The sequence below is a fragment of the Lissotriton helveticus genome, chromosome 4_1, assembly GCF_964261635.1.
Source record: "Lissotriton helveticus chromosome 4_1, aLisHel1.1, whole genome shotgun sequence".
NCBI lineage: Eukaryota > Metazoa > Chordata > Amphibia > Caudata > Salamandridae > Lissotriton > Lissotriton helveticus.
Genome location: NC_136063.1, coordinates 441,951,387 through 441,967,801, shown reverse-complemented (window position 1 = coordinate 441,967,801; position 16,415 = coordinate 441,951,387). Strand labels below are relative to the sequence as shown.

The following is a 16,415-nucleotide window of genomic DNA, read 5'->3' as shown; positions in this document are numbered from 1 at the left end:
ATCCAGTGGCAAAGTGAGCAAGGGACTCACGTCTGAGCTTACCCTGCCAACTTATGGCAAACAAAGAGGTACAAAAGGGGGTGGTGATGGACGGAGCATCTGAACCAATCAAACACTCACACCCAGTCAACAGATCTGGGTTTAATCCATCACCGTTCTTTAGCCCATTCTGCCACCCAGATGGCACATGTAATTACAGACTATGTGAAGCTGTATAGTACAGGACAGAAACATTATTCAAGAGAATGCATAATTGAATCCTGCATCTACCTACTTTGTTGCAAAACCAAAGAAGCAGCTAAATGTTTATACGTGCCATAATTGTTCCTTTAGAAGTTGCCCAATTCAGGTCTGTTGTCTAATCAATGATTATTCTGAATGTTATGATTTGCAGTAAAGCAATAAAATATATTTTCTAAACATGCGTTTATTAAGAACCTGCAAGAGCGATGAATTACTCATTGAACACTGCAGTAGATAATAAAACACCTTGTCCATTCAGGGCCCAAATCCTGCTTGCTCATGACACATGAACCACATCTTGTCTCATGCTCTTTATTTGTTTTTGCCTTTTCTAATCACATTTATATTAAGGGCCTACAGGAGTGAGAGATTCCCCACAGAAACAGATGATAACACATTAAGATCTCTAGTCCCGTTCAATATCCCCAATTTCAGCTTGTTTGTGACATGAGGGTTTGTTTTGGGTTTTAACCAGTAAACATGGACAAATCCCCACCAGAGCAGAAGTGGTGATTTACAGTTCCAACCGAAAAGCACAGCTTTAAACTAGACCCCAGGGGGAACAAAAATATTACCTTAGCAGTGCCCTCATCAGGCGTTTTTCTCCTTTCATGCTGAGGCTGCCAGCTCCTGGTGCACAGCAGCACTGGCAGAAAAGGCTAGGAGGTGTGATTACTGCTCCAGTGCCAAAAGCAAAGGTCAGTAAAGAGAAGTAGGCTAGTCTTCCTCTGGACCACAGGTTAGGTAAGATGGGTTAGGTCAATTCCCTGCAGGCAGCCTGCAACCATACAAGTCATGTGTCTGGGAGCAGGGGACATTGTTGTTCTTGACTCCTCTCAAACTCATACACACTGTCCATGCAACCATAGCCTTATATAAGGTGTCTTGCCAGCCCCAAGTCCTGAAACCTAGATCAATTCCACAATCATGTGGATCATATACTATACCCTCATGCATATGTTGATTTCAGCAAGATCACGATGAGATGAGAGAATATGAAAACATGATAAAGGAAATGTTATCACTACATGGGCTGACTAGTAGTGTACCAATTACATGCTGTTGTCTCCACACATTCTCATCACATTCTATGACAGACTCTGCCAAGAGTGGACACCCTCTTACAGGCTAAGGTGTAGTGTAGCTCCTGCTCTCCTCCCTGTCCATTGGGTTCACAAGCTTGAGGACAGAGAGGGTGGATGCCAACCGACCCCAGTGCCCTACTCTTTCTGGGTACCACATTGCAAATGCTCTGCAGAGGAGGGAATAGTGGCGGAATTTCAGGCTCTGGTTTTACAGTGCATTTCTGTGAAACGTTTTGCACCATTGAAATATTGGAGTCAAAAGAGATGGAAAATAATGCAAGAAAATGCAATTTGGTGCCACTACATTTTAGGTAAAGGCTGGAAATCTCCTCCTGCTTCATGTTTACTTTTGCCTTCCAATGTTTAAACAATAGGGCCAGCCCAAGTAGTTTCAAAATTTTTTTTTTTTACTGTGGTTCTATTTATGTTCATTTTTTTTTTCAATCGGTAAACTTAACCTTCCAAACCCACTACACAAACCACATTCCAAGCAGCTGATCTCTCAGTCGGCCTAATAATTAGATACCATCACCCCTCTCACCCCGTGCTTGGGAGGGCAATCAAGACACTTCCATCTTGGTCTTTGATATATTGACAGTGACAGCTTGCTTCGGATGTTGCAAGTATTCAAGGCATTCACAGTCCTTTAAAGAGACACTCTAAAATATTATCCACAGCACCCTGACGACTGCATACTGGATAAATTAGGAAGAGCAATTATTTTGTTATCCATTACGCCCCTAAAGAGCAGAGGAATACAGATTAAGTGGGAGGGGCAAAAGGGCACACCTGTGCCTGGTCTAAATCAGTTGTGGGCCGGTGGGAAGGGTTTCTCAACTTTACAGGGACCCACACGCTTCAGTCTGCCCGAGGCAGCTCTGAGGAATACCCCAACTGTTTAGACACCCCCTTGTACAAACATACACAATTATCTGCACCCCTACCCCCTCCCTCAAACACACTGGCAGAAGTGTGGACCCCCAGGCATGACAGACTACTCAGAGTTTCAAGGGAGAAGCCACCATATAGCCTACCCCCATCTTAGGGTGCAGTTAAAAAGACCCAACCGCCACAAATATTATTAAGTTGCACCCAACAGCTGAACCCTTCATAGCCTGCTCATGGTGATGGTAGTACAACTTGGAAGGAGTACCACTTTGAAGTGAATCCTATCTCCAGCTCGGTCAAGTAGTCTTCTGGTGAGCAACATATACATATCATAAAGAACCTGCCAAAGACTCTAAATGTAAGTTTAGGTGAAGTAAACTTCATCAAGGCTGATGAGGGGTGACACCCCAAAACCGACCACAGGATGCTTGCTTCCGATCCAGGGAGGACCTGGCCCGGAAGTTCGGGCTGGGCTGTTCCCATGGGGAGCAGGGTCAAAACTGATTTCGATATGGCTGGGTCCAAACTGGGGTGGCATGGTGAGCAAAATAACAAAGAATTTAATCCAGATCTGTGACTTGTGGTGAGTGTTTGAAAAGTACAAGCACTAAGTCCATCATCTTGTTGTGTTGCTATGTTCACCCTAAGTAACTAGGGCATGTCCATACGTGGGGGATCTTGCTTGCTGCACCACTTGATTCAAGCTAGCTTGGCAAATGAGGGTGATACCCCGAAACCTGTCCCAGGAGGCTTGTTTTCAGTCCAGGAAAGACCAAGCCTGGCAGGCCTGGCTGGACTGTTACCATGGAGGTTAGGGTCAAGATTGATTTGCCAATGGCTGGGTCTTAACAGGGGTGGCATAGTGAGCAAATGAACAATGGATTTAACTCAGATCCATGACTCGGGTGAGTGTTTGAAAAGTTTCAGCACTCTGTCGATCATCTTGTGTCTTTATGTGAAATAAAACATGCCAGTTACATTAGAAATGTTTAAATTGGGAGTAGAGTGGCCAAGGGCTACTGTGATAGCCAGTACAACCTTGCAATCTAGAATGTGGTCCAAATACCATACTGTTTGACCTGACAACATCGACCTGTATTACCCCAGACTTTTTCGTTTCACTCACCTAATTTTGTGCTGAACCCATTTTTGTTGGCATTAGGAGTCCAGGCCTCAAAAAAGATCAGAACATTTTTACCAGACCTGCAAGTCTCGTGACTTGAATAATCTATTCAACCCAACTGTAATGCGCTTAAACCACAAAATGGTCTCGAATTGTGTGATCCTAGGCAAATACTTTATTTCTTGGAGTCGTCTTTTTGGTCTTCATCACATTTGCGAGTACCTTCAAACATGTGGGTTCATCTGTACAAAAAAAAACTCTTTTGTTTGATTTAAGAGACAAAACTTTTGCTCCTTGTATAATAAAACCAGACATAGGGTACAAATGGCCCCTGACTTACCTCGTAGTTCACTAACAGCATTGTCATGGTGGGGGCAGGAATCTTTCTCAGTTCATATTTAAAAAATCTCACTTTCAGAAAATATATTTTTTAATCATGGTGTGATAGTGCACGGTCATTAACAGACAGACAGTATTTCCACTGAAATGGGCCTAATCATTCTCATTGAACTTTTACTGATAAAACTATATAGTGTACAAAAAGTAATTAGTGGACCTCGGCTGAGGACACGACAGAGACCAGGGGATAGTGTGCTGCTGGACCAGATACCTGAGGAAAGGGGGTGCTGCAACTCCCTACTCCCCTAACATACCACTCGAGATGCTGCGCTACCTTCCAAAGAGGGAACACTGGGCAGGGCTAAAGGACTGGGTGGAGGCAGGACTAAGGGAGATAGGTGACTAACCGAATTTGACCTGCCAGAGGATAATTTCCTAAAGCACAGGGCCCTGACACATAGAATTAGGGCACACTGGAAAATCGGGAACGTTGAGCCGAGAGCGCTGGCTGGATGCAGATATGTTGCACTATCAGCAGGACGGATCAAGACGTGTCCTGTTTGTATAAAGCAATACGGCGGGACATGCAACAACCGCCAGAGCACTTGCGAATACAGTGGGAGGAGGACATTGGCAAACCAATACCTGAGAAGGACTGGGACCCTAGAACGCACCCTGAAAATATCTCGGAACGCGCGCTTCAAGCTAATTAACTACTATGCGCTGCATAGGGCATACTTGACGCCAGTTCGCATTCTAAGGTATTTCAGTGCGGACTCTGCAGCTTGCCCCAGGTGCGGGGAAAGGGAGGCGCACATACTCCACATGTTCTGGAGCTGTCCCACACTGCTATTATTCTGGGGGGGAATCAGACAGACAATAAGTGACCTGATTGACAAAGAACACCCACAGACCCCAGAACATTTCCTCTTAGGGTGGTTCCCTCACACGGCCAGAAACAGAGTGACAGGGAAGTTTCAAGACCGTGCCTATATATTAGCTAAACGAGAGATAGCCAAGAACTGGAAGGCGCCGGGCGGGCCAAGAATCACCACTTGGAGGAGAGAGCTCGAAAGATGGGCGGGGGCAGAAGGGAGACTGTTACTCCGAGAGGCCAGCAGGGGAATAGGCAAAATGGAAAGGGCCAGAGCCTGGGAGGATCTTTTGGGGAACTAGTGGCAGCTGATGCAGATGATGGCAGCGAAGGGAAAGCTTTGAGGTTGGCAACACCGGTCCCAGAAGACGGGCAAATAGAGCAACCTGCCCCGCACACCTGAAGGGCACAGCAACAACCACTTTCTAGGGCCCCTAAGTCTGCTCATCTCCTTGTACATATTTTCCGGATTCTAACTATTAGCAAGCAACTCAAGGGGTGAGGGGGGATAGTTTGTTATGAAAAGGTTCTGGGGGAAAGTATGCCACAATTGAACCAGTACAAATGTACGCCCACATGTATGCATTGCTATAGCACAAATGCCAATAAAATATGGTAAAAAAAAGTAATGAGTGGGAATTGGGTGTCAGCATTTATTTGTCCTCTGTACATCACCAAGTGAAGTATTAGGATTTATTTTGATCCTATTAAAGTTTTTGTTTCCATCTCACTTCGGAATTACAAAAAAAGTGTTTTCCTAACTACTAAAATATATTTTTAGACATTTGTACAGTTCATTTACAAGCTATTTCAATACGCATGACCTAAGACGGAGTAGGGCTAACACATTTTGAGCCAACATGCCATTCAGACTTATCATGGTCCCGGCATAGTTTCAGGACACTTGCATGTGCTAACTGGTACTATACCGTGCATATTTTGACTATGATCCCTACTTTTGATTCCTTGGGGCTACAAGGGCCACAGTGCTTTCATTGAAATAAACTTAATGTAGACGAACAATGCGCCATACATTTAAGCCTTGAAAAAGTCGCCAAGTGCGATGAAACACGTGTCGGCAGTCTTTGTAGGTACATACGGAATAAAAGAATGTAACATCAGCTTCTCTGAGCTGCGATGCACAAAGCGTAGGCAAATTCCAATTAGATGGACCTGTTAAAGTGATGGCGGACCTTTCACTTATGTGTGGTGGTGCTCTGGACATTCTTCAGACTAATAAATGCACCTCAGGCCTGTCTGCCTTTGTCCTCCTAGACGGACTCGAGCCAAACCCAGAAATCAGGGAAGATTAGACAAAGGATGCATACCCCACCCGCAGGCTGGCATTCGGTATGAGAATGTCATCCTTAGAATGAACACTCATGGACCTGTGGAAGATTGAGTAGAAGGACTTCTCTGCTGTATGAAGTAGGAAGATTTGACTTGCTTGTCTTGAACCCAGGATCCCCAAAAGTGACTACAACGGTCAGTATGCTGGCCTCCTGGTTGAGGAACATAAGTTTCCAGAGGCCTTCCCAGCAACTGGCAAGCTGACCAGCCCAACTGGACCTGCTTGAGCACTGCTGCTGGCTTCTGCTAGAGTGAGTCCTGATCGTCAAGAGCCGCCCCAACAGGTCCTGGATCCTTGGTTGGCATTAGAGTGTACTCCTACTTCCAATCTGCAAAAACTGAGCTACAGGTGAAAATTCAGATGTTTTGGGCTCTTTGCAATACTGGGCGGACTCTTCACGTCATCAACAACCACTGCTGCATCTCTCGCCAAAGCAAAGTTCTGATGACGACCAGCTATTCACGCGAACAACAACCATCTCCTCCAAGTTAAGCCTGAGTGCTTTTGTGTCATACTATCTGAGGGTTAAGCACAGGTTTTTTAAGTGACTTTTGTGACTTACCCTGAAAAGGATTGTGTTAATTATTTGAACGGGCTCTTACCTTCAACTAATAACCTAATTTTTCACACATAGGCATCAAGTAAACCTATTCGAGTTGAGCCTTGTAGAAATTAACTCTTGTCCCCTATATATGTTTTAAATGGCTTGCAGAAGACATTTGCATAAGCCTTTTTCACCAATTGTGCTTGCAACTTGCAGGGAATTGCAGGTCAGTTTGCAGAACCATGATCTCCAATCAAATATTCTCTGTCATGAGCACAATCATCCTTTAGCCGAATTAATCTGGTAATGTTGGTGTGTTATGTGTGTCTCTACACCTCAGCGATGAACTTGGTTATTATCAATGTATCAGTGAACTATTGGTTGTTTCACAAATTCTGTCAATATCCCTACCATCTAACAGAAGGCAGTGCTCCAGGAGATCTAATCAGCAGCCCTTTAATAACAAAGTCTTCATTGAATTTCAGAGTGTGGATTTCCACCCTCCCGCCACAGGAATGTAGGCAATACACTTTTACTATTTAGGGAAGCTTTACCGGCCCTCCATCTTTTGCCATGGCAATCCAGGAGGAGGTCAAACATGGCCAAACTTGAGAAAACATCTGCTCCAGCATTTGTAGATTTTCCTCTCAACATTTTAGGCTTCCAATACTTGGGCTGATCGAATGTCCTTACTGAAAAAATGGTCTAGCACCACAAAGAGCATTTACCTAATTTTGGTGCCTAACTAAAGCACCAAATGTATAATTATTATTTTTTTATTTATTTTATGTAACGCGAGCTTGACCCGAAGGTATCAGAGCACTTCACATGAGCACTAGGTGCATTACAGACAGACACATGTGCCTTGAGACCCTTGTGGGCGAGTAGTATGCTTCACAAATCCCTGATTGATTGACATGCAAATAATGTTACTTCTGTCTAGTCTTGCAACCTGAAGGTTGCATGCGGTATCAAAATGTGTCCTCTGTATTCACAAATTACAGTATAAAAAATGTATCTTAACTTAAAATCTTTGATTGTCACCTGTGATTTTTCCTTTCAAAAGACTCTTCTACCTTTCCCATCCTCTTCGTGCATTTTCCCTCTAGGCACAACCAAAGTCAACTGCATGTTTCCTTAATCTTTATAAATGCATTTCTGCAATTTGTGCTTAACTTATTTGACAAATCACATCACTCGTTTCTTTAACTCCAAACTCCTGCAACCTAACACTACCACACTTCCTCTAGCGCATTTATTAATCCCCAAACAGCTGCATGAACTCACATAACTTCCGATGTTCTTTCCAGGGATAACATTTCTAACTCCTATTAATTTAATATACCACAAATAAAATGGACAGAATGCATGGAATGACTTGCTTGAGTGCACAAGACTAATCCCAGTAACACTACAAATCACTAACCCCGGTTGTAAATCAGCGTGCTGCCCAACGTAAAGCGCTTTAATGCACCATCAGGAGTAGTAAATGCTATATAAAAACAATCATTACAAGAGGAAACTAACCCTACTGAGACTGGAGTCTTTTTCAACCAAAGACATTATACCAAAATGGCTACGGACTTGGCCATCTCTGGACTGTTGTCTCTGTGGTAACAGAGAAGAGTCGTTATTACACATATTATGCATCTGCTAGGCTTTACACAATTTAAGGAAGATCCTCTTGAGGCCAATCTTAAGAGAAACACAAGTCAGGACCTGCAGAGCGTCTGTGATATATTGCCTCAGCGGGTCTTTTGTCCAACTTTCCTGCAAAACAATCAAATTCCTGACATTTGCAGCTCAAGACCTGGAAAATAAGGATGCAGCGAAATAGAATCTGGGAAAGATGATATATTAGCTGGACATAGAACTTTCTTGATGCTTTTGGCACTCTCCCTTCCTCCTTTTTCCTTTTACAGCAAGTACTTTTGTCAGGGAAAGTATAAGACCCACGTGTGCTGCATTCTCATTTCTCTTTTCTATCTCTCTGAACATTCCACACTGAAAGAAAGCCCAGTGACGTTAATATCTTGCTAAAAACATAAAAAGATCAAAAGCACAAGCACTTTTAGCGAAAAGAGAGCACACCAATGTTTACATTACACCTAATAAGTAGTATCGTCAAACCCGACCCTGAGAGCTCCGTAATGAAAACGCCTTCTAAAGAGCCGCACTTCAACAGACTAAAATGTGGCCACACTGCATGTGTTTTGCATAAAATAGCCAAAACACACGAACCAACCCCCACCCCACCATCAGTTAGCTGGTCTGATCTGAAGCGGAGCCGGCATTCGGAGGGGCACCTCGGTTTGAACTGTCCGTCAGGATAAAGCAATAGCTGACCCCAAGGCACTCTCGCGTACCTGTCAGGTCTCGGCACCGCTGGCTCTTTCAGCTTCTTTCCTATCCACTTTACACAAGTGCACACACGCCGGCCTCTCGCAACAACGTCACCAGAGGAAAGAAGCGGGTCGCACAAAAATTACGTCAATCGCGTTTCCCATCACTATAGTTACGGCGGAAACTGACAGATTATTTATTTCGTGCATTAGTCAGCACGAGGGCATCACCAAGACGTATTAGGAGGCAGCAGCCAAACAGGCAACACTAGGCTGATGACGAAAAAGTATTTCCTTATTTTACAAAAATGTGATTGTTTCTAATTTGGAACCGAATTGGCTGAGCCTGTGACGTGGAGACATTTTGTATTGACAAAAAACAACGACAATACATCCATGCCAACGACCCCCGATGCACAGTGAATTCTTTATTTTGAATTTGGGGATCCTTTTACGAACGACTCCTTTTACGAACAAGCCCTTGTGCTAGTCCGTCCTCTTTCTATTTCTACTGCTGCTGGCGTTTTCTTCGTGTCTCTTTTCACTGTCGTTGCTCTCCCTGGCGGTGACCCTATGCTCTTGCTACTGACAGCCTTGGAGTTAGAATGGGTGTTTCTGTGAGGCTGGCACCTCTGTGCCTGCACCGCCGGGTACTGGCGCTACCGCGGGGCACTGCCAGCAGGGCATCAGCCAGCTCAGCCCCGACCCCGTCAGCGGCGCAGGATGAAGCATACTGTCTGCAACTGGTCAGGTAATAGCGTCGTCTTTTTTATTGATTTATTTATTTATGCATTTTTATATAGCGCGGACTTTACCCGAAGGTGTCAGAGCGCTTCACAAAAGGAACAGAAATGAAACATAATGAGAAACATTACAAAAGAGCAGATTACAAAAGCATACATTACGTTACATAAGGTAATAGTGACATTTGTGAGCAAACAAAATACATGAGGTAGTAAAAATTGTGAGCAACCAAAAATACATGAGGTAGTAAAGGTAATAGTGACAATTGTGAGCAATCAAAATACATGAGGTAGTAAAAATTGTGAGCAGCCAAAAATACATGAGGTAGTAAAAAGTGCACAGGAGGAAAAAGTGACAAGTGTGCAGTTATAAGAGAAAACAAAGTATCATTTGAGGTATAATACTGCAAAAAGGGCTAGACACTCAGGCACAAGAACAAGCGTTATGTAGGCAAAGGAGGCACTTGTGCCAGTATCAAAGGTAAAAACATGTGAGAGGTAGCAAACCGTGTGTTACAAGGGCAAAGTGGTGTGTGCATGTTACACAAGGGCACCAAACACAAGAAAATGGAAAATACTCCAAAGAGGCAGACACTCCAACCCCAGTAATACCCTGGGAAGGCACTTCCATGGTCGTGGAAATTATCAGTAGTGGGAAGTCTTCCTCCAAATAACAAGAGGACGTGAATTACTTTTGGAGGTGTCTCTGGAGGAGGAGAACTTAGAGGTCCCTTTTGAAGGCCTGGGAGGAGGCGGTGGTCCGGAGCAGAGGCGGAAGGGAGTTCCAGATTCTCACTGCGTTGCCTGAAAAGGATTGGGCCATTGTTCTTTCCTTCTTGAAAGTGGGAGGTTCAAGTAGAAGATTCTCCGCATTGCGTGAGGGTCTAGAGCCTCCAGAGAGTTTCAGTTTGTTCGCCAGGTAGCGAGGAGAGGAGGAGTGCAAGGCTTTGTGGGTGATACAAGCGGTCTTGTAGATAGCTCTAGCCTCGAAGGGAAGCCAGCGGAGGGTGGATAACATCGGTGTGATGTGATCGCTTCTTTTGGCCCCATAAATGAAGCGAGCTGCTGAATGGAAAACAGACTTAAGTGGGGACAGGTGAGATTTGGGGAGGCCAGTAAGAAGAGAATTGCAGTAGTCTAGTCTGGAGAGGACCAGCGATTGCACTAGGGTTATAAGGTCCTGCTCCGGGAAGAAGCGTCGGATTCCCCAAAGAAGGCGCAGTTGGTAACGAGCAGATTTTGCAATAGAATTGATGTGGGGAGTTAGATTGAGTTTTTTGTCTAGAATGACTCCAAGGGATTTTGCTTCTTTCTGAAGAGCCCGTGAGTGCTGAGATCCCATGAGTGCTGAGATCCCAGCAGCTGAATGGAGAGATCCCAGCCCGAGTGCAGAAAGCCTGCAGAGCGCTCCACCTCTGCTGCCCTTGACTGTAAGCCCATTTCCGGCTGCAGATCATATAGTCCAGGAGGTAGCTCAATTCCCCATATCTTAATCACTATGCCATCACCTCGAAACTTTCCCGCACAAGCACACAATCCCGAATATTCCTCTACCCCGTTCCTTTTACGTAAAGCGCTATTATGCTGCCTAGTTGGTTGCAAAGCACTAGCCCTAATTGGAAAGCAATGCCAAGTCCCAGTTGCGCTGAGCTCTTAGCCCCAGCCAGTTGCCAGCATTGCACTTTAGTGCAGAGCTCAGAAACTTTAGTTTGGGGGGCCAGAGACGTACTATACAGAGTTGATAGTGGTGGTACTCTTACCCGACCAGCCATCTCCAGGTACCAATAATGAGACTACACACAGTTTGGAAGAGGAAAGGCCACAGCTTATTGGCTGCTTTCGCTTACAAACAATCCATCATATTTTGCTTTGTGCTCTACATTCAAAGCAGCAGCAGTACTGATATTGTTTCCCCACCTGGTCATCGTTCATTGGTAACACCTTTAGTTAATCAAGCCTCCCCAGTAGTTAATTTGTTTCAGTAGGCCACAGCAGATTGCACCACGCATTGTTCCTGCCAGCGCTACCAATAATAGTAATAACACATCTCCTAACCATCACACTCGTACAAGTGTGACAATTCATTCTATTCAAGGTCCCCAAAGCTATTCGAATGACTTGGGTGGCACATATCAGTGATTGTTAATGTATATTAAATTAATAAGTAGCTGTTGTTGTGATAATAACCAAATTTGCCAGACAGCACCTTCATGTGGAAGACTGTCACAAGCGCTGTTGCTAAGAATTAAGTGCTGGTGCAGAGCACCGGGAACTACCAGCTCAAATTAAGCACTGAGCATACTGGGTGGCCGTTCACTTTTGATAGCTGCCACTCAGTCAGGCACCCGCGCGACCTGTCCTTTCTGGTGGCCGTGCTTCTACGGTCACCATGTCAAAGAAACCATGCTTCATTACATTCAGTATGTGGCGTTCACCTTAGGTAGTTGAGCCTCAGTCAGGTTATTCACTTTCAGTGGAAGTGCTTCAACAGTCACAATGTTACAGCAGCCATGTTTAATTCACTTTGATTCAATCAGACCTGCCTGCTGATCATCAACTTGAATTCCGGTAGCCAAACCTCAGTCAGTCAGGCAGACATGGTGAACCTTCACCTCTCGTGGACGTGCTTCAAAATTCACCATCTTACAGTTGCCATGTTTCATTCACCTTCAGTTAATCGGGCATACCAGGTGGCCATCCCCTTCTGGTAGCTGCCTCAGCCAATCAGACACTCTGGGTGGATCTCAACTTCCAGGGACAGTGCTTCACTCACCTTCACATTACGTTGACCAGGCCTACCATGTGGCCAGAAAATGTCTTATTCCACACCCAAGAAACCATTGGCTCTAAAAGGTAATAAATAACTGTCAAAACAAAGACCAGGCCACAAAGGGATATCCCTTTAAAAGGGCGAATTACCTGAGGGTAGCAGAGCAAATTGATGGTTTTGTAAGTTAGATACCCTTTTCACTCTTATTTTGATTCACATACACTGAGCAGCAGCACTAAGTAGGTCATGAAGACAGCCGCTGCACTTCTATGTGAGGGTGACTAGGCAGAAACATGTCAACCACATATTGAGACTAACTGTGGCTATATGTTTTTACCCTTAAATTGAGGGTCAATGTGTGACAGTGAAAAGGGAGCGGAGTCATGAAAATCGGCTATTATCAACAATGGAATAAAACAAAAACAAATGAAATAGTATTATATTCACTTTGTGTATATTAAATTCCAGACAAAGGTACACAAATTATTTTTTAAGGGGCACAGGAAAAGCAATAAACATAAATCTATTCATTGTGTTGGTCGTACATAATAATAATTAATCCAGTGTACAAAGGTAAAGGTCTCTTATTTTAAACAGCATAGTAATCTCTGTGGATTTGATCTAGATAAGCAATATCATTAAAGAACAACAAAATATAATGAAGGACTTATTATGACATATTTATAACATTTCTAATGTTTATGATATATAACATTTGGAATAATTTAAGGGCCAACAAAAATTATGATTATGATTTAACTTATTGGGCAACTGGCTTTTGTTGTGGTATCCTGCACAGGGCCTTCTCATCTTATTTCCTTAAACTTTTTGAACTGGTTTTACATAATATTTAACAGACCACTTGTTAGACACAGAGAGGGGATACATATATATATTGCACATTGTCGGATTAGAAAACATATGCACTTTAGGCTTGTTTTGCACAATCAAAAATCCAATAGAATATGAACTATGCAACGACTTCTGGCCACATAGACGGGTGTCCTTTTTTAATTTACATTTGTATAATATTTAAAGCGGTAGTAGATAGTCTTACACCGGGGCTGACGAAGGTAGAATTTAATCTAAGAATTTCTGATGTGCTGCACAATGTGGAAATAGTCATCAATGGCCGTAATTTATTTGAATAAATTGTTTTAATTTAGTGTGATTCATTTCCAATTGCATTTTTACTTTCACATTTTATAATTGTATTTTTGCAATTTGTAGGTGCAATCCATTCTACTATACTTGAATTTGGTCTCATCTTATTACAAGAATATATTGCATTGAGAAATAGATTTGTCCATCCAACTGAATGACAAAAGGATGATGGTATATTGCATTACATGTTGTTTTTTATTATCTGCACTGTCACTTTAAAAATTTGGTGGTATAAAAAGAGAAAAATGACGTTAGGCATTCGTTGTGAAAAAGACTGAGGAGACTGTTGAAACATGTTACCTCAAGCCACAATAAAAGTCTATAAACAAGTGATCCCGAGCATGTTGAAGCCACAGTCCTTTTTCGCCGAATCTGCAGCTCAAACAAAGGTGCAGACCACGTTGTGGAGTTCAAAGAAGGTGCTTTATTGCATTAGTCTAAGCCTCAAAGGTAAAAGCAAGTGCCCAGCCTGGCATGTTTAGACCGCGTTGCCACGGTCTTCATCACATGTATGTGTATGTATGTGTATATATATATATATATATGTCATTATTAAAACTTCATTATATTATATTTTATATATTCACACTCCAATCTAACTTACGGAACATTTCAGAGAGCATATCTTTTGGGGTATAGAATGTTCCCTTGTTGGTTGATCTGTGAGAAAGTATTAAAATCAACATCAACATTTTGGTTTCCTAGTGTACTAAAAATGCAAGACCATCCTCAGGACTAACTGCATATGGTGTTTGTTGGAGACCCCTTATTAAGTTTTGGATGGAGAGACCCCAAGAATTATGTGTACGTCAGAATAACTACACTTCTACTGGTGAGGGTGTTGGCACTGCAAACTTGGAAGATCTTTTGTGTATCACTACAAATGCTGGCGTAGTAATTAAAATTTTTGTAGGCAAATGGTAACAACAATAGTAAACATGCACTGACTAAAAACATACCGTCCTCACAGGGAGAGAAATGGATAGCGGTTGATTTAATAGGCGGTGAGCGAAAATCGGCCCCGGAATGGTGTATGACATTGATGCAATAGGTATATAATCAAGAAAAGTCTGTACCCACCAATCCAATTAGTGTAGCAACTTGTTGAAATGTCCTGAATTGCTCGAAGGGCTAGGCATTGTCTAAGATCATTAGTAAATGATTATTAGGATCTAATCTCAATGTATAATCAAATCGGACAATATCCTGTCCATTCACTCACCTCTGATGCGGTTTTACTTTTCCCACCTTCACTGTGAGGCCGTGACTCAAACGCATAGTCACAGGATTCCTGTCCAAATTGTACCGGTCTCATGTATATCTTAAGGACATTTGATTGTTGCACACACTCGTATGTGGCAAAGGTGCCCGCAGCAGACTTCAGGTAGAGTGGCAATTTCTTTCTTCTCATGTTTGAGAATACAAGTGCTCTTGGATACAATCTTTGTAAACCAGTATTCGAAGATCACTGTTCAGAAGTCCCCCTGGACGGCTATTGTAAGAATTCAAATATTTTTTTGGGTGGGTGACAACCCACCTAAAGAAATTATCATAACTCTTGTTAGGCCGAACCCTCAAAGTCTCTTAATTAACCTGATCTCAAACCCCTGGCAGCTGTGGCACAGAGCAGACAGGCTTAACTTTGTTAAATATTTAGGCAGTACCAAAACAGTAATAACGTTAAAAAATGCAAAACGATAACCATTCCAAACGGATGTGAAAAATTGAGTATAATGTAATGAACAAAATGACACCAAAATTCCAATAAGAGGAACTTGAGATATGATTTTAAAATTTGAAGTATGAATAGCGCCAAAGAGCACAAAGTGTCGATGATGGTCAATGGTTGTGGCTGACTGGGACCTAGGCACAATTTGACGACGCCCATGATGGAGCATAGGTCAGATACTCCAACAAAATTCATCCTGATCAAAGATTGATCCTACTGACTTGAGTCCTTTAACTCCCAATCCACTACAGGAGTACACTTCTACAGCACCCAGGACCTCAGGAACGCACTTTGAGACTCAGAGTGTCAGGCAGAGGCCTAACAAAAGGGTCCAGTACAGGTCCAGTTGCTACTGGTCAGCTGGGCAATTGCAGGGAAATGCCTCTTATAGCTGTTTGGGTCCAAGTGACTTTAACAAGAAGTCAGCCTGATAACCCATTTCTTTGTCCTGGGAATAAGAGAGAGAGCAGGCCCAGGCTTCTAGGCTCTTCTCGGGTCTCAGACAACAGGTTCAGTCACCTTCCAATATGCCACAGGTCCAGGAGTGTTCTGAAGTGGGGGCCTGGAGATGTCACATCTGTGCCTGGCACGAGTGGATGGGAATGACTCTTGGGGACGCCCTAACCAATAGGGTAAAAGTTCCCGGTGCCCACCGTACCCACTTGGGTGTTTTCAAGACGGCGGAAGTATTTAGCTACACTAAACCTGGACTCCTGTGGGGGGGGTGTATGGAGAGTGTACTATGGCAATCCTAGTGTGGTCCCAAATTGAACACCAAAATCCAGATTGAAGCAGCCACGGTGCCCCCAATTAACCCAGACATAGCAGTATTGTAGAATGAAAAATAGGATTGTCGTAATTAAATAAAAAACACTTTCTTTTTGGCTTTTTACGTGTAATGCTTTTAAAGTGATCAAATAGTAACCTTTCCATTTTTGATATCTCTTCTCAGGACACGTGACCATGAAGGCTTCCTGTGCTCCTTGCTGCTACCTCCAGAATCACGAAGTTCTGCTCTGGCACTGAAGGCCTTCAACGTGGAACTGGCTCAGGCAGGTATTGCAGAATTTAAGAGACTATGGAGATGAGAGATGGTGAACTGTAATAATATCTGCCCAAATCTAGGTTACCAGGGGCAGATGCATAAAGAGTACCAGGTAATTCAGTTATCAGCAATCAATTTATATGCAGCTCCAAAGCTACCATGCTAGCTTCTGAGC

At 43.3% G+C, this 16,415-nt stretch overlaps 2 protein-coding genes across 5 annotated transcripts in view; one reads left to right on the top strand and one right to left on the bottom strand.

Moving 5' to 3' along the window:
* The window catches only part of INTS8 (integrator complex subunit 8), a 552,137-nt gene extending 543,206 nt beyond the window's left edge, over nt 1–8,931 (bottom strand). The window contains exon 1 of one of the 2 annotated variants that reach the window (XM_078687009.1): nt 8,814–8,931. The gene's annotated coding sequence lies outside the window, so the exon portion shown is untranslated. The remainder of the gene's footprint in view (nt 1–8,813) is intronic. The other variant, XM_078687008.1, reaches the window with a different exon arrangement.
* Nucleotides 8,932–9,011: 80 nt separating this feature from the next.
* NDUFAF6 (NADH:ubiquinone oxidoreductase complex assembly factor 6) overlaps nt 9,012–16,415 on the top strand; it is an 86,674-nt gene continuing 79,270 nt past the window's right edge. The window contains exons 1-2 of one of the 3 annotated variants that reach the window (XM_078687012.1): nt 9,012–9,540; nt 16,148–16,247. In XM_078687012.1, the coding sequence (XP_078543138.1) occupies nt 9,395–9,540; nt 16,148–16,247 (246 nt within the window). In that variant the 5' untranslated portion in view covers nt 9,012–9,394. Of the gene's footprint in view, nt 9,541–16,147; nt 16,252–16,415 lie in introns of all 3 variants that reach the window. The other 2 variants (XM_078687013.1, XM_078687014.1) reach the window with 2 other exon arrangements.